This window comes from Condylura cristata, unplaced genomic scaffold (genome assembly GCF_000260355.1).
Source record: "Condylura cristata isolate star-nosed mole 26May11 unplaced genomic scaffold, ConCri1.0 scaffold00006, whole genome shotgun sequence".
NCBI classification, from domain to species: Eukaryota; Metazoa; Chordata; class Mammalia; order Eulipotyphla; family Talpidae; genus Condylura; species Condylura cristata.
In genome coordinates, this window is record NW_004567107.1 from 33285335 (window position 1) to 33307533 (window position 22199).

A 22199-nucleotide genomic window follows, 5' to 3' on the forward strand; every position below is an offset into this window, starting at 1 on the left:
ATTGATTTTGTTACCTTGAGATTTTTAGAACCTGACACTGGGTAAGGAGATTGCATTATGTGTCTGTCCTCCTAGAACAGATGGCTGTGGTCTGTGGGTTTTTGCAAATTCCCTAGAGAAGGTTTATCTGGGTGAATGCCAGTGCTTGTCTTCCTTTGGTTTGTTAGCATCTGCTGGCCCCACTCACACCCCTGTGCTTATCTGCCACAGTTGACTAGCTTCTGGGGGTCACAGTGTTATCTCTCTCAGGGTTACTGAAGCACAGCTGGATAGCTAATTGTTGCCAAGAGTCTCATTTCATGGCTCAGTCCAGCTTCTTGTGGGACCAGGGCTCCATTCTTTCCTTGGCATCAGCCTCATTAAACTGAGTGCGGCCTCAGCCTCATCTCCTACTAGGGGAATTTGTTTAGGGGCCTCAGGTTCACAGGGTGCCGTGTATTCTTACCTCAAATTGTGCAGCCTACATTATCAGAAATGGCAGTTCTCCAACCATTGGGCTTTACAGAGCTAATTGATGTACATAGTGAAGGAAAGCAAGCACCTTATGGAAGGTTTTGTTTGTTTTTCTTTTCTTTTTTTTTTTTTTTTTTTATATTTTTTTTATTTATGCATACAGAACTGGGATACAGGCCAGAGGCTGAGGGGCAGTGAGAGGCTTCACCAGAGACAGAGCGGGGAACAGAACAGGCAGATCAATGAAGCACACTGCTGAGGGGAGCAGCGGGCGGGTCAGGAGGGGTCTGCCACGCCATGTGATCACCTCCGGGGTAGGCGGGAATCGAACTCATGAGGAAGCGGCCTTAGATTCTCAGTGCTGTGCCTTAACCCGCTGCGCCACCAGGGAGGGCCCTGTTTTTCTTTTTTTTTATCTCCATTTCTAGAGAATGTATCTTTATCTGTTCATTATGGCTTACTTGACTAGGAGGAAATGAGAAGAATTTTAGGAACTCTGACTTAAAGGAACTTTCTCTTTATGTAATCATTTCCCCGAAAAAATATAACCATCTGGTATTTATCTAAAGAACAATTAATATATTGCTATACACCTGTATTTTTAGTGGCCAATTTCAAAAATAGTCACATTTTCAAAAGGGGTGCTGCATGCTACTGGGTGTACATGTTTGTCAGGAAACATTTACCACCCAGAAGTGGTGTGTGTGTGACCAAGACTCACTAAGTCTTGGTTCGCTGCTCTTTTCCTATTAAAAAGAACGTGATTTGGAGCAATACTAATCCCTCAGTAACAAACCCCTCTAGATTCATAAGTGCTAGAAGAATGTCAAATGTGGATTGGACTTACCTCTATATCTGGCCTAGAGGTAAGAGGGTGCATTTAACTATTCCCAGAAGTTTTGCTCTTTGTTCGTTCATTTATTGAGTTCCACACTGCCGTTCCACTGTCTGCTGGCTTCTGTATCAAGAAGCAGAAGTGGCAGAAACAGTCTTCTAATTCACATGTGATCCATTCTGAAATGCAGAATTCAGCTTATGTCACCATTCCCCACTTGTTATTCATAATCATTAGCAGGGTGCACAGATTTAATATAAATAACATTTGACCATATGAGAGCATGGTGGTTTGTTTTCTGCTTGCAGGGTTCGGCTGAACCCTTAGATATTTATTTTCTAATATTTTAATTCAGGGCTGTTTGCTCTAGAAATTTCTTTAGCTGCTTTCACAAGTTTTGCTACATAAAACTTTGTCAGTTACTTACAAGTATGTTTTTCAGTTTCCAAACTGTCTTTTCTGTGATTGATTTCTAGATGTGTGTTTATAAAGCCAGAGAGTAGTATCCATATGATACTAACTTTGGTGGTTTTTTTAAAAGATTTATTTATTTATGCATACAAGATCTGGGGTACAGGCCAGAGGTGAGAGTATTCACCAGAGACAGAGTGGCGAGCAGAACAGGCAGAATGATTGAAATACACTGCTGAGAGGAGCAGTGGGCTGGTCAGGGGAGGTCTGCCACACCATGTGGGTCACTTCCCTGGCTGGGGATCAAACTCATGCTGTGGTGGCTGTGGATAGCTTCATAGTGCTGTGTCTTAACACCTTATATCACCAGGCAGGGCCCCAACTTTTGGTATTTTATGAGACATTCGATATAATCAGTTCTATGCATTTGAAAAAAAATGGGTTTTTTGCCTGCAGGTCTATGTAGTAGATCAAGCTATATTATTATATTGCTCAGATCTTTTAAATTCATAAGCAGTTTTTTCAGGTTGAATATAAATTTTTGAGTATATTCAAATTTCCCTCGAAATTAACTTCTCCTTATATTCAGTTTTCTATTTATCTTTTGGCTATACCATTCAAAGCTTATTGGTTTTAAATAAACATATCATCTGAAGGATTTTTTTTCATTAAATATCTTTCTTAAGCCTTAATAATGCTTTTCTGCATAAAATCTGTTTTTATATTAATTTTTCTAAATTTGCTTTCCTGTGGTTAATTATTTTCTAATATCTCAAAATCACTTCACTATGGACTTTATTATTTACAGATGTTCCTTTTTTTAAGCAGCATGACTACTCAGGGTAAGAGATAATCCCTGCCCTGACAACTCAAATCTCGGTGCTTTCACATGTCATTGTAAAATTGTTACAGTTGCTCTCAGATTTTTTTAAGGTGTGTTTATTGCTAAATTATCTGTTTACTGAGTCTGGGGGGCAGTCCCTCATAGTGTTTCTTCCCTGGTATAGCTTGTCATTTTGTGGGTTTTATTTTAAGGTGAGCTCATCTTTCACAGGGTTTTTCTTTCCCCTAATTGGATTTTCAGTGAATTCTAGATTGTAAAAGTGACATTGTCAAGTGATTTCATATCTTTGGATGTGACTCTTTGGAAGCATGTGGCTCTAATTCTTCAGTGATCCTAGATGAATTTTAATTTTTTTTTAAAAAAGATTTATTTATGCATACAGAACTGGGGTACAGGCCAGAGGGGCAGGGGCAGTAAGAGGCTTCACCAGAAAGAGTGGGGAGCAGGACAGGGTGACTGATGAAGTATACTACTGAGGAGAGCAGTGGGCGGGTCAGGAGAGGTCTGCCAGGAGAGGTCTGCCATGCCATGTGGGTCATCTCCAGGGCGGGGATCATACTCATGCTGAAGTGGCTTTATCTTCTTAGTGCTGAGCTTTAACCTGCTGTTTCACTAGGGAGACCCCTTATTTTAATTTTTAACTTCATGAGTTGGTTTCCCTGTGTCATTCAGATCATGCAACTTGACTCAGGCATTTCACTGTTAGTGTGTCTATTCCCACCTGTTGTCTTTTATTTTCCACACAAGAGTCTAGGAAAATTAAAGTCAGAATAGGGCCTCTCAGTCCCCTTTCAGTAAGGGACAATTCTTTAAGGTTTAGGTCCTTATTCAGAAGTTAAGATCTAGAACTTTCTTCCTGAATCTGGACAGTACTTCATCTAATATCCAGTCTAGAAATTCTGTCGGCTACTTCCTCTTGAGCTTCCTGGAATAACTCTTCCTCTGGCTTGGTTTCCTTGTAAATGTTTTAACTACTTTCAGGGTATTCTATCTTAGACAGCATTTCTTTGTAGTTTTAATACCTTGCAAGACACTTTCTGATTTCTTTATTTCAGCAAAGAGAAAGTCTCAGAGTCAGAGGCAAGGAAAATTTAATTTAAATTTAACACCTTCTTCTATTTTTATTTAACTTAGGTGACTATTTTATGTGATTCTAAGTTTTCATACAGATGGTTGCTACAAACCTTTTCAAAATAAATTAAAGTAAGTCGATTTAAAGAAAAATTTCTAGTAAATTGGCAAGCACTAAAAAATAATGGTTTTTATTATGACATAATTTTACTGCCATGATATTATTAATATGATATATTAATAACCACATTTTAACCACATTCATAGAATGCTTGAAAGCATTTGATGCGCTTCTGAGTTTTGATTTCATTTTTAAAAATGTTCTTTCATCTTTTAGCAGTTTAGACAGAAAGATATGTACCATCAACCGGAGTATCTGAGTTGATAATGTAGGATGAGTTACCCAAATTAGAAAATAAAATGATTATAACCAATCAGCATATTAACAATTCTGCATCCATCCTCTAGATGACGATATGGAGCTGAGCAGCTGTTTGGGAAGTCAGCCATTACCTACTCAGCTTTGTGTTTACAACTTCAGTCTCCTTGGTAGCTTATCTGCTAGGGATAGATAAGATAAAATGCTTACTTCATGCTAGGCTGATTTGTTGCCTAACAGACCCCAAGAAATTTCCATTACTGATTACAAAGTTTCACCCTACTCCATTGCCTACTGCTCTTTGGCCACTTTATTTAATATGTTTGCATCTAATGAATGGATATGGTTGAAGAATTTATAACGAGTACAGCTTAGAATTCTCCCAGGTGTGCTTCTAGGCTGTTTGGGTTCCGTTTCCCTCTTTTGCCCCTGGGGTTTCCTAAAATGCACCATGCCTTCTGTAACATCCTTGAGCATTATGAGAGTTCCTCTCCTCTGCACCCCATCAGTCTTCACCTTTCCCCTCTCCCACCCCCCCACCCTCCCCAGCACCAGCTTTCCAACACCTCTTCACAGGGTCTCTGCTCTGTGAGTCAAAGGTGTTGTACTGAAGACAAAGCCCTGTTCCCCACCATCAATTAGTGCAGGGGGACATTTGGTACCAGGGAGATCTGTGTGGTAATGAATTGTCCCTTGCTAGGGCTAAGACTCAAATCGTAGGAACTATAATTATGTTTTGCCCTACCATGACACGTACTTCAACTAAATCTCTTATCCTGGTATATGTTTAAAATGAGGAAATGTAATGCCTTAAACTTTGTCAACGCCTTATAATTTACAAAGTATTATCATATATATTTATTCTCCACAGTCACTGTGATGTTAGGTATCTATCATCTCCATTTAAAATCACAGAGATGGTCAGCTAATTTTCTCAGGGTTTATCAGCTTGTTAGTGCTAACAGTGGAGTTACAATCTAGAACTATAACCTTTTACTTAGGACTATACTTGTTCCATGAGGTTACCTATGACTTATGAGCATTAACACAACTTAAGGCTAACACTATCTATTTTTTAAAGCATGTACCATCAGACAGATATGATGCCTGTTTAAATTATTTTTATTTTGAGGGTTGACTTATAGGCAGAGGACAAAGAAGATAATGTACATTTTCATTTAGAAGATAATGTACATTTTCATTTAGGGTATTTAAGCTCAATAATTCAACTCAATACATATCTATCAGGTAGTTACTTCTACCAGGTGCCAAAGGCATAATATAGTAAGCACAATAGATGTGTCTCATGTCCTTGAGAAGCTTCAAACGTAATGGAGAAAGGAATTATAATTGAGGAAAACGTGAACTACAGTAATAAAAAACATTCTTTCCTCTCCATGTTCACTTTCAAGCATTATATAGTCTTTCTCTTACTAGCAAGGAAATCAAATAACTGTTGATATGACACACAGTAAATAGTAAAACTAAGATTTGAATCCACCCGCTCTTCGCAGCATTTTACCACTTTTTAGGCACTACTGGCTTGATGTCAAGGACACACAGTTTACTTCCAGTGACAAGGGACCATTGTAAAGAAATGCAGCAGTGTGGCAATCTTAGACATCCATCCTCCCAGGTCCCAGCACTTTTAACACTGGGCCTAATGTATTCCTTATGTTTGCTTGCTGCTCTCTTCTCTGTTGTCAGTTTGGCTTGCTGTTACCTGGTATGTTATGTCCGTGGAATAGACTTTTTTTCCTTTGAATTACTATCTGCCACAGTACAGGATTTGTTTTAGAGAACATACAAGGTAGAAGCAAACTCAAAGATACAGAGAAAGAAATTCCCTGAGGCTGTGTTTTTGAAGAGGTCTTTGTGGTGTATGGGTAAGAACACAGGTACTTAATTACCTCCAGTAGAACAGCACTGAATTATAAGTGATAGTTGTCATTATTTTAATCCATTGTTTCCTCTCCTCCAAAAGAATGAATCTGGCCTCTTTTTTTCTTCTATATTTTCAGACATGGTAGATACTCAGTACATATCTGTGGAATAAACAAAGCAAGCACAGTTATCACTATAGTTGTAGAATTTTTATTTCATTGCCTTAGTAACAATGGTATGGGGTGGGGGTGATTTGGGTCCTGGATAAATCAGTCATCTGGTATGGAAACTCCAAATGTTTGTTTGGGAGACCCAGATTGAGGTGGAGAGAAGTCTCAAGAAGAAAGTGAAGAAAGAACTAAATTTAGAACTTTAACACAAAGGCTTATCGTGTTTAAATTTAGATTAGTGACTATATCACAAGGGTCCACCTTAGGTGACTAAAATTAGTTAGAAAAAATGAAAAAGAAAAGTACATTATCATGATAAATGAGAGTTGACCTTATGAGGTGGGAAATGAAAATAAAGGGGAACTCACTGTGACTGACTGGTGATTAGCTTCCTATAATAGTATATAGATGTGTAACAATTTTCTGCGCTGTTTTCCTATTCCCTACTCTCATCTTAGATGTGGGTTAAAATAAACCTTCTGGGCAGGGTGCTGATTAGGAAGAAGAGATGGTGACACATGAACTATCTTCACCGACATATATTCACTTAGAATCTTTGCATAATCAAAGAACGAAGGAAAATAATATTAATTGGGACCTTTGCAGGATGTTGCTACTTTCCTTCATCATTAATGTTTCAACAAATCAGTGAGCTAGGTGGCATGGCCCTATTTACAAATAATGAAAGTGAGGTAGACAGAGTATGCTTTCTTCTGTCCATAGCAATTTAAGTAATATTTTCATGTTTAAGAAACATAAACTCAAGTCTCCATAGCATATGCATTGCCTCTCTTGTTGAACAAATACATATAGAATATCCTTGTATGAATAATTCATTAGTTTTTTGCTTTTCTGATTTATTTAAATTGACTTATATGAGCTGGTAGGAAAGTGATTTGTATGAACAGAGAAAATTGTTGTCTATGGTTTTCAGTCAAGGATAAAGTCTTTACTCCAATGTAGGGTCACTTAGCTTAGATTCAGCCCACCTAGTAGGTTTATAGTAAGTGAGCTGAAAATCCTGAATCACTTGGTTTCCTTTTCAAAATCCTGAATCACAATTGTCTCATACTCTGCTTTTCTGTTTTTAGACAACTGTCAGAGGATGTGGGAATGGACATCTCCTTTGAGAAGGGAATGCTGAGTCCTGACGCTGCAGACATGAGACCTGGTAAGAAGAGCATTTGTTCATTCCCCTGAGAAGTGTTGTACATCCAAACATTCTCATTATTCAGTGAGAGAACCATTTCTTATGCATCCAACTTATGATGAAAGTGAAGAGAGAGAGAAAATATATATATATATATGTGTGTGAGGAAGGTGTTAGGTTCAATGTGGTTAATTTCAGAGTCGACTTGAAGTTCACTAGTGAGGGTCATACCTGCCAAAGTTTTCAGTTCCTGTAATTCACTACTGTATATCATTATACCACATTCTGACAATATTTAAATTCACCAGATTTATCATGGAGAATTCTAGAATTGAGTGGTATACCAGATGGCCTTCAGAATATTTTGAGGGCCCTCCCTGATGGTACAGTAGGTCAGAGTGCAGCACTATGAAGCTCTCTGCAGCCACTGCAGCACAAGTGCAATCCCAGGCCAGGGAGGTGACCCACAAAGTGAGGCAAACCTCTTCTGGCCCAGTCACTGCTCCCCTCAGCCGTATATTTCAGTAGCTCTGCCTGTTCTGCTCCTTACTCTGTCTCTGGTGAGTCCTCTCACTCTGCATCTTTGACCTGTACCCAGTTCTTATATGCATATGTAAATAAATCTTTTTTAAAAATTTTTGTCGGCCCTCCTTGGTGGCTCAGAGGGTTGGAGCACAGCACTGCGAAGCTGGCTGTGGCTGCTTCTGTGTGAGTTTGATCCCTAGCCCCAGCGGTGACCCATGTGGCACAGCACACCTCTCCTGACCTGCCTGCTGCTCCCCTCAGCAGTATATTTCATTGATCTGCTTGTTCTGTGCCCCACTCTGTCTCTGGTGAATTCTCTCATAGCCCCTGCACCTCTGGCCTGTACCCCAGTTCTGTATGCATAAATAAATAAAATCTTAAAAAAAAATTTTTTTTTGTCATAGGAAATCCTAAGATTTTTGTTTTTAGCCTTACTCTCTGAAATGTTTAATTGGATCAACTTCCTTAAAAATAACTTCTTTAACTTTATGTTTAGTGAAGACACATGAGTAGAAAAGAAATAATATATGCAATATTGACAGCTACTTCTGTAAGCTTTACCATGAAAAGATTATTATTTATGGCTTAGAAATCAATGTTAAGCAGTATTGATATAGGGGTGGTAACTGCTTGAGTGGATTCAAAAAATGTAACCTGAGAGGATACCTCAAGAGCTCCTGACAGATCATCAGAGCCATCAGGAACAGGGAGCGTCTGTGAACATAACTGACAATTTTCTATCTCACATATTATAGTGGTAAATCTATATGAACTATTATACAAGACATGTAAACCTAACTGTTTTTTTCCTTTTGCAATATGTACATAAACATCAATTCACTGTTATAGCTATGTCACATTGTCAAACCTGAATAGGGTAGTTCTAGGTTTCTGCCCATTTCACAGTGAATCCAACCTTTTATTTCTATTTGATCAAGGAAGAACTAGTGCCAAGGTCTGCTGGTCAAGAATAGGGAGAAAATCCCATTTATGGATTTTTAGCTGGTCTGCTCTTGCTAAAGGGCTTTAAAAAGTTACTTACTAGAATCCACACTCTTAGCAGTCATGGTTTTGGTCCAGTACTTAATGCTGCTGTTCTTTCTCTTCTCTAGAACCTCCTAATTCTCTGGATCTTAATGATACTCATCCTCGGAGAGTCAAGCTCACAGCCCCAAATATCAATCTTTCTCTGGACCAAAGTGAAGGATCTGTTCTCTCTGATGATAACTTGGACAGTCCAGATGAAATTGATATCAATGTGGATGAAATTGACACCCCTGATGAAGCAGATTCTTTTGAGTACACTGGACATGGTAAGTCACCAAGTTGGCAAGGTCAAAGATAAAAAGGGAAAAATTATCTAAGTGGTTTTTGAAACAAACCTCTTGTTTTGTTACCAGTGGTTCCTTTCTGTGATTTCTAGATGCTTCTGTTCATATCTTAGGGAATAAGTGGCTATGACTGATGGCTTAAAACTTGACAGGACAAGGCTTGATTCACATATATAACCATTGCTTTATTGTTAGACCCCTTCTCTATGCCAGGTCTTTTGCTAGGTGCTAGTGTTGAGGGAAACTTTACACATGCTGTGTTAAATGAAATTGGTGCTTGGTTTGCAGAAGAAGAGAATAGTATCTGCTATCTGCAAGATAAAATTTGAAGTAGAGAAGTCAGTTTATCACTTTCTTTGTATAAGCTCCCAATCTATGAGAATTTATCCTTATAATACACATGACTTCTCTTTTTTCAGATCTTAATCAGATGTCATCTCTTTGCACAGAATTTCTTGATTTCAGTATTCAAATGTGTTCCATTTCCTACCCCAAACCCTACTCATCCTCTAGTTCAGTATGCGTTTTATTTTCCATGTGTCACTAATCAAGTCATTTAACTATTTGCATGTTTATTGTATATTTATCTTTTTTCATGGAGAATATTTGCTCCATGAGGGCAAATACTTTATTATATTTGTTGCAATATCACCAATAAAGTTAGAAAGGAAAGAGGCAAAGAGTAGGGTGCAGAACGAGAATGATAAAAAGGAAGAAAATAAAAAGTTGCTGACATTTCTGATACAAGTATCAGTTTCATTTTTTCCCCTCTACTCTGAAATTTTGTTTAAGTAAGATGTACAAATACAAAGTATTTGCTTTAAAAAATGGTATCATGTAGTTTTTGTCATACAGGGTCACATTCTCTAATTTTATCATGTTGGAAAGTGAATCCTGGCCATACTACTTGTTTGATGCATTGTAAAAACTTGGAATTTTCTTGTAATTTTTCTTAATTTTTTTTAATCTTTAAAAAGTTGGCTAGAAAAAAATACCACAATTAAATGAAATACTGACTTTTAAAGCCATACTAATCCAAGCAGTATCATCCATGGGAGATGCCGATTAGAAATTTATTGAATTAGCTCAGAATTAACCAAAGATTACTGAGCCACCAGGCTGCCACCATGGCGAGTCAAGAGTCAGACCTTATATTACAGAATGGGAGACTTGTTTCTACGCAGTTCATTGTTTCCACGCAGTTCATTGTGTTTAAGTAGAATATAATGTTGCATTTTAACATGTTTTTTAATTTTTCTAGTTATCTTGATATTTGACATTGTAGATTAAAACTCACAAAGAGGAGATGAAGGGTCTTGAACTCACTCTTCTTTTTCGAGAGTTTCCCAGCTTCTCCATCCATCCAAGCTGCCCAGTCCCTTCCCTGCTAATATATTCTCCCATGTAAAATTCATGCCTCAACTTAAAATCCTGCAAGAGACAGGGATGGCAGGACCCTCCCTACTCCTCCCACGCCACCTCCTGTTATCTCCCTGTTACCCCAGGGAGCTGTGTCACACCACATCTGAACCTTTTATGTTTATAAATAGTAAAACTGCCAAGCAAAGTGGTGGCATCTACGCAAACTGGTAATTAAAGCTGCCACTTGCTGACATAGTTTCTTTTTATTTAGTTGAAATAGTTGTGTTGAAAGAGCCAGCTTCACAGTCACAGCTCTACTTTTAGGTTTTAAACTCAACAGATAGAATTTTAATGTAAGTTGAATATTAAATAAAAGATGTATGTTTAGACACTTTTAAACAAACACAATCATTCAATGCTGAAAACAGTATGTCTAAAGAACTAGATCTTATAAATATGCAGCCATAGATAATGGAGTATATAAAAGAACTGGAATACAGTCTAGTCCCAAAGTATGAAATAGTGCTTGAAAGCTGCATTTTTCTTTGGTTCTTGTATGAGTATTTTGAATCATATGCATTCCAGGCAACATTGGAATTTCTAAGGCATAGTTTTCAAACATATTTGGTGTGTAAATTATTTCATTTAATGGACATGTGCATGGTCCTTACTGTGTGCCATGATCTGTGCTGGGTGCTTTATAAATATTTCTATATACTTTAATCCTCACATCAACTCTATGTGGTATATTTCATTCCATTTTTTAGATGAGACATTGAGGTTAACTACAATTTACAAATGTCAGAGCCACATTCAAACCCTGAGTTGGTCCTTGGCTCCTGGGCCACACTGCTTCCCCATAACTATATGGAGTAAATAGGGAGGCCCTGTTACTTGACTAGACAAACGTAACTGCACACCTCGTACTTGTACCCTTTTTTGTCTAGTCATTCACAAGACGTGAAGGCCCCTACTCTGTCAAGCACCTGAAGGACTTTCACACCATTTGCCAGTTTTATTCATTTGCTGATGACCAAACATTTCTTTGAGGGTGTTCGACTACAATGTAATTTTGTTGACAGAAAACTTTGACTCTTACTATCTGAAGATGTTAAATTGTTCTTCACTTCCAAGCAATTTTTAAAAAAATTTTGTCTAAACAATTGGAATATATCACTTATGGTATAATTTAAGGTGATAGTGCCAAAGAGATCAGAAACATACAGATTGTGAGGGACTTAAAGATCAATCTTTCATACTAAAGGAGATTTGAACTGTCTGGGTTTTCAAAAAGTGCTTTATTATACAAATCACAGAAACTTTAAAATATCAAAGGTCTAAAAAATGATGACCTATTTCTTTTTTCCAAAAAGTTATTTTTTACCATACTTCATATCTCAGCAAAAGCATTTCATAAGGGAAATGGAAAAATGATGAAGAATTTTAGCCTGACTAATTCTGATAAGAACATTATAAAAATATTCATGCAGTCTTATATCTTCTTCCTAGGTCCCTAAGTGATGTTAAGTGACCTCATTTAAACTAGCATTTTTAATGCTAATTCCCTAATGACATTTTCTATGTGAATAAGTTATCCCAACATTATTTTCAGATAATCAGAGTCATTTCATTTAACTTCTATATCTATAGTCTTCCATTATTTTCACAGCCTGCAGGCAACTGACTTATAAAATCAATTCCATGTTTTAACTCTGCATGGAAATTAATCAAGTGTTACATTTACTTTGTTTTACCCACAAGCAACCTTATGCCACAATGACATCATCTGAAAAGCTGTTTTTACTTTCTTTTGTAAACCAAGGTTTTCAACTTACAAGAACTACTACTTTTTGTCACCAGATGAAATGTAAAAACTTCTTAATTGTATTCTGGCTGTTTTTTTTCCCTAACAAGAAAAAGGCTGAACATAGTATCTTCTAAGATTACTCATTCCATCAATGCAAGGTCAAGTTACAGGAAATTTTCATAGAAGAATGTCCTTACTGGAAGCTACTAGGGATATCATTGCCACATAGTCCATGGTGAATCTGAACGGTAGACTTATTCCACATTGTGATCTATGTAGAACAGGACATGGAAGAATTTGTGTGTAAAAATCATCTCCCGGAAGGCAAAAGAAAACGTTCAAGTTGGCTTCTCCCCTGTGTACTAAGGCTTAATTGACTTCAACAGTCACCAGGGAGATAATCTCATCACTGCGAAAAGGAAACAAAGAAATCAAGCATTTCTCAGTGAAGAGAGCATGAGACCAAAAATTAAATTTGGAGGGCTTGGGGATACAAAGTTAAATGAGACCTGAAAATTTTGAAAATAGTGAGAAAATAATGGCCCAGGGGGAGATGGTAATTTATAGTTACAGCAGATGATTTATTAAGATTGGGAAGATATTGGTAATTCAAGGAAGTAAATAAAACTAAGTTTATATCTTACTAGCTTATATTGCTGCCTTTCAAAAATAAGCACCTTAAGAGAATGTATTGTACCCCTACCTCTTAAATAACTTCTTTTGCTCATTTACATCAATCGGAAGAGGTGAGGAAAGAGACAAAATTCTGGAAATTTACCATGAAAGGCAACATTTAAGCTATCATTTGATGATACGTTAGGAATAACTTCATAAAAAGATCCAGCCTCCAACTTCTGAACCAAAACTGTTAGTGTACAACTGATGGGTACCCAGGGACCCCAAACAGATGCTGCACATGTTTTAAAATAGGGATACATAGAGTCAAAGGCAGATTCACAGTGTAATACTTCTTTAATAGAATTAGTATGCATAGAGAGGGAAGAGAAAGGAAGATTTTGCTAATAATAGTTTTCCAGTAAAACACCCAAGGTTACCATCCCCTGTGGACAGATGGCCAAATAGGGTTGGCCTGAGTAGGGCCACTGAGGCCCTAAAGATTGCCACAAGTCTACGCTACTTCCTAATGGAGTAAAATGAAAAAGAGGCCAGGTAGGTGATTCTGTGCCAAAAATAAAAGTACAAATCAAATCAAGATAACGGCTGCTATTTTTTCTGTCAAGGACAGATTTCCCATGTGTCTCTAACCCATGGGTCTCTTTCAAGTGTCTCTATATGTTTTTCCTGCATGTGTCTCCTTCCATTATCCCTGGGTACAAGTCCAAGCTGGAGAAGCAAGAGGCCTTTCTTAGCCATCTGCCTTCCACATTAAAAGGCTTTACCTGGCCTCTCAGTTCTACCCTCATTTCCCAGCAACCAGCCCAAGATGGCTTCATGGAAGTGGGGGTGGGGAACAGGGTAACCCCTGCCCCCCAACCTAATGAGTAATGGTGCTGCTTTTAAAATAAAAATGTAAGAGGGCTCTCCCTGGTGGTACAACGGGTTAAAGCACAGCACAGGAAGCTGGCTGCAACTGCCTCAGAATGGGTTGGATCCCTGGCTAGGGAGGTGACCCACATAGCGCAGCAGAACCTCTCCTGCTTTACTTGCTGCTCCCCTCAGCAGTGTTCTTCATCACTCTGCCTGTTCTGCCCTCCACTCGTCTCTGGTGAATCCTCTCACCGTCCCTTCCCCCTGGCCTGTACTCCAGTTCTATGAACATAAATAATCTTCCCCCAAAATGAAAGAAAATGTATCTATATGCATACTTTTAAGGTAAAAGTATAGTTTTTTTTACAGTGATATAATAATAAAAAATAAAAGCAAAAATTAATAGACTCAATTATATACAATTATTAAATATCTAATTGAAAAATGCACAGATAAATTTATAAGCTAAGCATAAATCAGGAAAATAATTTGAATACATGACAAAGTTCTATATAAAAAATTCAAACAAATCAATACCAATAAATCGCAGTAAGCAAAGGACTTTTAATGGGTGCTTCCTGCCAATAACAGAAATAGAAATCGCTAATAAACACTTGAAAATTCTTACCTTATTTAATAATTACAGAAGTACTCATTGACCCCACATTGAGACAAGTTTCCCCCTAAATTGCTAAGGGTTTTTAAGACTTTCATAGCCTTCAGTGTTTTTGACATTGTGGAGAACAAGTTCATATTCAATGTGACCTATTCAAGAACCGCAGTGCCCATGTGAAGCTCACATGCGTTTGCCCCTTGATGCAGCACACTGTGCAGCAGGTGCACAAATGACATAAGAAACTTGCACAAAGATGCACACTCTTTATAGAGAACAACAGCAACAAAATGGAACAGAGCTAAATTTTCTGATTATTAAGCCCAAAGTCATTTAAAAAAAATGAAGTTTCACTGAGACGAAACGAAGTCTGTGCTATATTCTTAGATAATAGTGTGTGATACCACAGTATGTATGGAGCAAGCAGAATATATAGAATACTCAAACATTTTGGTAAATAAAGTATGCTGTGGCTGCACACATGGAAAGAATACACATCAAGCATATTGAGTGAGAGGCATTGGCCATTTATGCTGTTTTCATGAATAGTTTCTATATAGTTTGCACTTTTATTAATGTGTTTTACTCTTATAATGGGGAGAAAGAATATACAATTTTTTAAAAATGATGTCTTCTTAATAAACATACACATAAACCAAAATGAACTACTTCACACAGATCACTGGGGTTCAGCCAGAGCATATCCGAAAAGTCCCAAACAGGGTGACGAGGGGCAGGTGCATGGTGAGCTCATTACAGGAAAAAGCAGGTGTGTTAGAGGCATCAGAAGACATGCCCACATTAGTGACCAGGGTGCTGAGGGAGTAGAGACTACATGGAAAACTGGGTCTGGGAAGGGAGTTATGATGGCCATCCAGAAGCCCTAAACCAAGTAGGGAGGGAGAAGTAAGAGGGAATCCAGACAGGATGTCCAGTGCAAATGATTGAATTTCCACTAGTGACACAGTGCTTGATCTGAAGCCAAAGATTGCTGCTTTCCATCCTTAGTAAGCTGCTGAGTGCCCATGGGAAGGCAGAGGAAGCCAGAGTGAAGCAAAGCTCTGAGGAGGTGGTAGCTGTTTGTTTTGGCAAAAAAAGGCTAGGATTGCTGTCCAACTGGACTTCATTTTGCTATTCTAAGTCATAAGTAATTAGGTGCACTTGAATATGTCTTGCAGAATCTTCTAGTACACAATGGCTTTGTTATGGACCCCATATAGATTACCTGTATTTCTGGGAACTTGCCCAAACTCTCTCTTATTTGCCCATTCACCTCTCAATTGTTATTGCGTGTTCTGTATAGATTTTCAGGTTAACCGTGGAATGGGTTGGTAGAGGTGAACATTGAAATAATCAGTAGCAATTTCTTTTTTATTTTACATAAATAATTAATTTTACTTATTGTGTTATATATTTACATCATAGTGTATGTCTTATGGTTTATGTCTTATAGGTTTACACCTCTGCAGTCATACGTTATTTCACCACACTGTAATGAAATCCCCAGTAATCCTCCATTAGACCCTCATCTCCCCTTTGCTCTCACCCCAGCATCTCCTTCTTTTGGTAGCCTTAGTCATAGTCTTGTGTGCTTTTCCCCATCCTGTTTTCATCTCTCCATCTCTCTCTCCTCCCCTACTGAATATCTCAGATCTATAGTCAGCTTTCAAGATTTCCCTTTGACCTTTCCTTTGGTCTCTCTGTATCCTACATATAAGTGAAAGTATTCAATATTTATCTTTCTCCTTCTCTCTTATTTCTCTTAGTATAATCTGTTTGAGCTCCATCTGTGTTGCCACAAATGACATGAATTTATCTTTTTGATTGCTGAGTAGTATTCCACTGTGCATATATACTGCACCTGATTCACTCATCCTGCTTGATTCACTCATCCTTTCTGGGGCATTTAGGTTGCTTACATATCTTGGCTATTGTAAATAGAGGCACGATTTCTTAGACCAAGAAATTCCAACCTCACAGTAAAATAAGCTCAAACGAGCTTATTTTGGTGACACAGTGGGTTAAAGAACAGCACTAAGAAGCTAAAAGCCACTTCAGCATGAGTTCGATCCCCACCCAGGAGGTGATCCACAATGGCATGGCATACCTCTCCTGACCTGCCCGCTGCTCCCCTCAGCAGTATACTTCATGGATCTGTCTGTTCTGCTCCCCACTCTGTCTCTGGTGAATCCTCTCACCACCCCTGTACCTCTGGCCTGTATCCCAGTTCTGTATGCATAAATAAATAAATCTTAAAAAAAAAAAAAAAGCTCAAATGAGACATTATATAATCAAGATAAAATGTGATAACTTAAAAGAGTAGAAAAGATAAGGTTTAATATTTGCTTACTATCCCTGTGACCTGAGAACTACGGAGGAGTTAGTTTTTACAGTGATGTCTTGTTTATAATACCAACTGCTGTGCTTGAATAAAATGCCACTACTATTATTGTTATCAAAGTGCCACAAACAGAATACAAAGCTTATTTCCCATTAGTGGAAAAATAAGAATGATAGTATCTCACAGAATTATTTTGAAGGTAATCAATAATCTTTCCCTTCAGATTACATAGACATACAAAGAATAACCATTGTTAAACTTTCTGGTACTTAAAATAAAATTGGTAACAACTGCTGCTTTTTCTTTTTAAAACTTACATTTTGGGGACTCCCTGGTGGTGCAAGGGGTCAAAGCACAGCATTATGAGGCTATCCACAACCTTTGCAGAACAGGTTTGGTCCCTGGTTAGGGACCTGACACACATGGTGTGACAGACCTCTCCTGACCCACCCACTGCTCCCCTCTGCACTGTATTTCAGTAGATCTGCCTGTTCTGCTCCCCACTCTGCATCTGGTGAACCCTCCCACCCCTGTACCTCTGGCCTGCACCCCAGCTCTAATATGCATAAATAAATAAAATATTTTTTTAAAAAACATGTGTTTTGGAGACACAAAAACATTGATTCAAAAAGACACCTGCACCTCTATGTTTATTGCTGCTTCATTTACAATTGGAAAGACTTGGAAACAACCCAAATGCTCAAAAGTAGATGATTGGATTAAAAAGATGTGATACATATACACAGTGGACTATTACTCAGCTATCAAAAAAATAAACACTTACCTTTTGCAGCAACATGGATGGAGCTGGAAAAGATCATGCTTAGTGAAATAAGTCTAAAAGAAAAGGAACAATACCAGATGGTTTCACTCATAGCCGGAGTAAAAAGGGCCAGGGTAGAAAATAATAATAATGAACATTTTACAGGGGTGGGATGGGGAATAGAATAAAAAACAGTAGAGGGAAGGAAGTACACTGTACTATGGTGATGGCACACAGGTGATTTGGCCATGGAAAGCTCACAGGGATTACAGCTGAAATGGAAAAAGGCACAACATGTTATAAAAACAATTATATTATTTTTTTTAAAATACCAAAAAAATCTTAGTTTTTTGGATATACAAGAGTAAGTAGTAAATCCCTCCCAAAGAATGCCCAGTGGGCCTTCCCCCACCACACACACACCCCCATATATACTGACAAATAGGATTTTTGTGAACTTTAGGCCTTAGAGTACTTCTGGCCTACAAAGTTGTTTGTGTGTCACTACCAAATCTTTCTGTAGCACACTTGAGAAATCCATCGGAAGTAATATCAAATTTATCTTCAGATGTGCTCCCCAAAGGGACAGGAATTCAGCTTCATTGGGTCTCAAGACAAGGGCCCAGGCTAGAGAAATCATCAAAATACCAGGCTGAGGTATATAGAGAAAGAAAACATGTGAGCACTCAGGGTAGGTTAGGGGATATGACCCAAGGCAAACAAGATTATCTGGGCCTGTTAATAGCCTTTGCCCTAAAGCACTGAAATCTTCCACCTATCTGGTCAAGAATAAGATGCAACCAGCCTACACCCCAGTGGTCCACACTACTGACTTAAGTCAGCTCTAGCTCCATACCTGTGCCCCATCTTAGCAGTGAATTTAATTATTAAAGATTCAGTTATTAAATCAGTCTATAATTTAGACTTAATGAGTGTCCTGTTTGTGATCAAGGTGATGTGAATCTCTCCAGGAGCTATACAAATCAGGGAGCTCCATCCGGTTTCTCTATCAGGCAGTTGCTAATTGTTGAACAGCCTCAAATGTGAAGGTCTCCTTCCTCAGCCTTCTCTGTGCTTCCTCTGCAGAAGATCCCACAGCCAACAAAGATTCTGGTCAAGAGTCAGAGTCTATTCCAGAATATACAGCAGAAGAAGAACGGGAGGACAACCGGTTGTGGAGGACTGTGGTGATTGGCGAGCAAGAGCAGAGAATTGACATGAAGGTCATCGAGCCCTACAGGAGAGTCATTTCTCATGGAGGTAGTCAAGCTCTCTGCTAGTCCTGGAAGTAGGGAAGGAGTAGTTATATTGTGTGTAGAAAGTCCAAGTAGAGTTCTCTTTAGAATGACATCTCAAAGATCTGTTTACTAGTCCATGTCCAGGGGACCGTAGAGTCTGTATCCCGATAGGCTGTAGTAAGATAACTATACCTGGGGTGCTTCTAATTACCAAACGGTCTTTGGAATCCTCCTCAGAAGCTTTAGAAATCATTTTAAACCCAGCCTGGTTGTTTTATTTTTCCCAACTCAAGGTTGCTTTTCTATGTACTTCATGGCATGTATGCCTGACAGCCAGTTAACAGCAGCCTGGAGCCAAAGCCTCCACCTGTTAATTGAGGGACAAGGAGGAGGAGAAAGCAGTATCTTGTATTTCCAGTGCTTTCCTGGAGCTCCAAGAGCTTTGATTAATCGGGACTCACCAAAAGTGGATGAGCACAAGCAACACATTTAATATTGTCAACTTCAGAAAACAAAACAGCTTTTTGATTTCCCTGCTGCATGTACTCCTTTCCTGCAGGCCCCAAGCACCACCCTAACCACTCAGCTGTTCCAGAAAAAGTATAAGCTGACAAGGCAGTCATTGTTCTCTAACTTCACTCTTCCTTAACAAGCATAGGGAAATAAGCATCTTAGTGCTGCATTAAACCCTTAGCTTTTGTTTTCTAACAAGGAGAAGGACATTTTATTTTTTCAATCAGACTTCTCTTCACCAGCCAATTTTCCACCTTCATCCTGTGCATTGCTACCCGCATGTAAGTATCAGCACCAACTCAGGGCTAGGTGGCCTAGATAAGATAAGCAAGATACCTCTAGGAGCCCTGGCCATGACCTTCTTTTTTAATTTTTTTTACCTCACTATTTAACGGAAAATGGTAAAACAGATCCAGGAACTGTTGTGGGGCTAGGGGTAGTTTCCTCCAAGGGAAAACTTTCCCATGGTTCTTCTTGAGAGCTGGCTTAATCCAGCTGTAAGTGACAGATAATCTGTTATAGAGTCAACCTTTTTGTTCTTAGAATGAAAAACACCATTTGAACAGCATCCAAATCTTCCCGGAAAGTCAAACCTCCTTTGTTCCAACCAACTGGTATTTTGGGTTTGTTTGTTTATTGAAAAACAAAACAAAGATCGAGCACTAAAATAGCCTGTACCCATTAACAAGCACCCAAAAAATGTAGAAAAGTACATCAAAGTCACCTGTGATGCATCTATAAATGTTTAGCCTGGGTCCTAGATTAAGAAGCCCCCTTGTTTTGAAGAAGACAGGCTTCACTACTGTCGGAGGGTCAGATGATCTCTTACTACCCCAGTAGACTGTCCGACTTGTTCTTTCGACCACAATGGAATTAAGTGACTTGGGTATGTGGGTTGAGCCCTGTCAGTCAGTTCCTCAGATCCAGAGAGAGTGATTATTACCAGCATGTGAGGGTCGGACAACCTCCTGCTTCTGCCTGACACCTTCCTTTTGAACACTCAGCCAGTGCCTCAGGGATAACCTGGTTTGCTGTGCCCATGTCCCTGCTGGGTTCGCTCTTCTCCATCCTGTGTCGTAAGCCTGTGTGACTCTCTGGTCTGTTTGGACGGGAAGTCTACCTTTCCTTATCCTGTCTCGGCCTGCTCCAGGTGCTGGCCTGCATGATTGTGCCCCTGGCTGCACCCATTCGGACACTAGTGAGATGCCACCCTTCCTAAACCCTGGACGGCTTCTGTGCTCTGCAGGTGCAGATAGTTCAAATGTTCCTTCTGAATTTGTCAAAGCTCTGCTGTGCTAAAGCTCACACCACTTCTCTAGACCTTCATAATGAAAAAGCAATTCTCCCAGTGGCTGTTCTGTTGATTTGGTCGTCCTGGCTTTTGATGAGCTTTGAAAAAGCAGCCCTACTTAGTGAGCACAGGTCCTGTTCTCGTACCTTACATTGTGCTAGGAGGGAGTTTCCTGGGCAGGCTAATAGGAAGGCGGCAGCTGTGCAGTGTTTGGTGCTGCACAGCTACAAAATCAGGGTGGTTCAGAGACTGCCTACGTTCATCACAATGTAGGACTGCCAGGGTCCACACCAGTTGGGAACACCAGTGCCAGGGACAATATTTGAACAATAATTTTGCTTTGGTGACCTCAGTATGCACTGTTGGTAGGTGGTTTATATTTAAGATCCATCTTAGTCTGTAGCCTTTAACTTCTCTGAACCTCTGTTACTTCATCAGTCAAAAGAGGGAGGGTGATCTCACCCTCCTCGGCCACCTCCTACGAGCCCATAAGTTATATCCCTGCATCTGCTTAAATGAAAAGCAAGGAAAGATCTGGGTTGTTTTGATCAGTCAACAGTATGGGGTTACTTGGAGGCCAGAACTGACATTTTTCAACTTGGAGCAAAGATTGCATTTAAATAACCAAGGATAGTCATGTCAAAGTGTTGTTAACAAGGAGTTTTCCTTTCTTGTCTCTTTACTTCTCTTATCTTATTATAGGAGATTCAGGTAACCTTCTCTGCAGTGTTACTGGACAAGTGAGCCTGGAAAGAATGAGGAGAAGAATTGCAGACTAGGGACGTTGGTCGTGCGTGTGTGTGTGTGTGCGTGCGCGCACGCGAGTGTGCATGTGAGCATGCGTGCGCTATGACTGTGCCATCTTTCCTTCTCTCTCCATTCCATTTGCTGGCCAGCAAACTTGTGTTACATCCCCTTACATTCCTCTGTGTTCTACCTCAGGTAAGGTTTGCATCATTGCTTCAGAGGGTCCCAGGAAGCACCTCAGTGGGATTGCTCATGCGCCTCAACATACACACCTGGAGTTCCCTTTGTGGCTATTAGGAAGAGAGCCATTCATGTCTAAAAAAAAACAAACTTCAAAAGCAGTTACTGACAGGCAACTTTGCTTGTGTGCACTTTGTTTTCAGGCTAGAAATGGGCTAGCTGACCCACCTTGAAGGCACCTGCAAGGGCCAAAAGCAATGGGCATACTCACCCTAATTACTGCACCTTGCCAACAGTTACCATCTGAAACAGTCCCAAAATCTGACAGCAGTGGCACTGGCTCTAGTTTAGACAGAATGTTTTCCTGAGAAAATATTTCTCTTCTATTTCCTTTCTTACATCTTATATATTATCCTGTGCCCTTCTTTTCTTTTCTCCTTCCTACAGGTCCCCCACTCAAAAGTAAACACACACACACACACACACACACAAATCTTCCTTTATAATTTTCAGTTATCTTTAAAGAGACATTCCTGTCATTCCTTTATATAAAGACGTTCTCTTTATACAAAAAGAATGATCACGAACTGGTAAGCGGATCTCTGAGTATTCCATGGTTAAATGAACTCTAGTGACAGTGATACCACATCCTTCCAAGGACAGATAGCATTGACACAAAGAGCTGACTGCCAATTAAGATAACTTGCGAAGTGCTATTTATAATCCTCAACCTTTCCTTTTTGAAAAAAGATCTTAGAAATTCTCAGAAAATGAAAAAGGACCATCATGATCTTGAAATTATT

General features: G+C 39.1%; 1 protein-coding gene across 3 annotated transcripts in view; it reads left to right on the forward strand.

The window, feature by feature from the left end:
* PRUNE2 (prune homolog 2 (Drosophila)) overlaps nucleotides 1-22199 on the forward strand; it is a 217426-nt gene that overhangs the window by 174218 nt on the left and 21009 nt on the right. For all 3 annotated transcript variants that reach the window (XM_012721297.1, XM_012721295.1, XM_012721296.1), the window contains exons 11-14: nucleotides 7139-7218; nucleotides 8835-9035; nucleotides 18514-18687; nucleotides 21172-21180. In XM_012721297.1, coding sequence (XP_012576751.1) covers nucleotides 7139-7218; nucleotides 8835-9035; nucleotides 18514-18687; nucleotides 21172-21180 — 464 coding nt within the window. The remainder of the gene's footprint in view (nucleotides 1-7138; nucleotides 7219-8834; nucleotides 9036-18513; nucleotides 18688-21171; nucleotides 21181-22199) is intronic.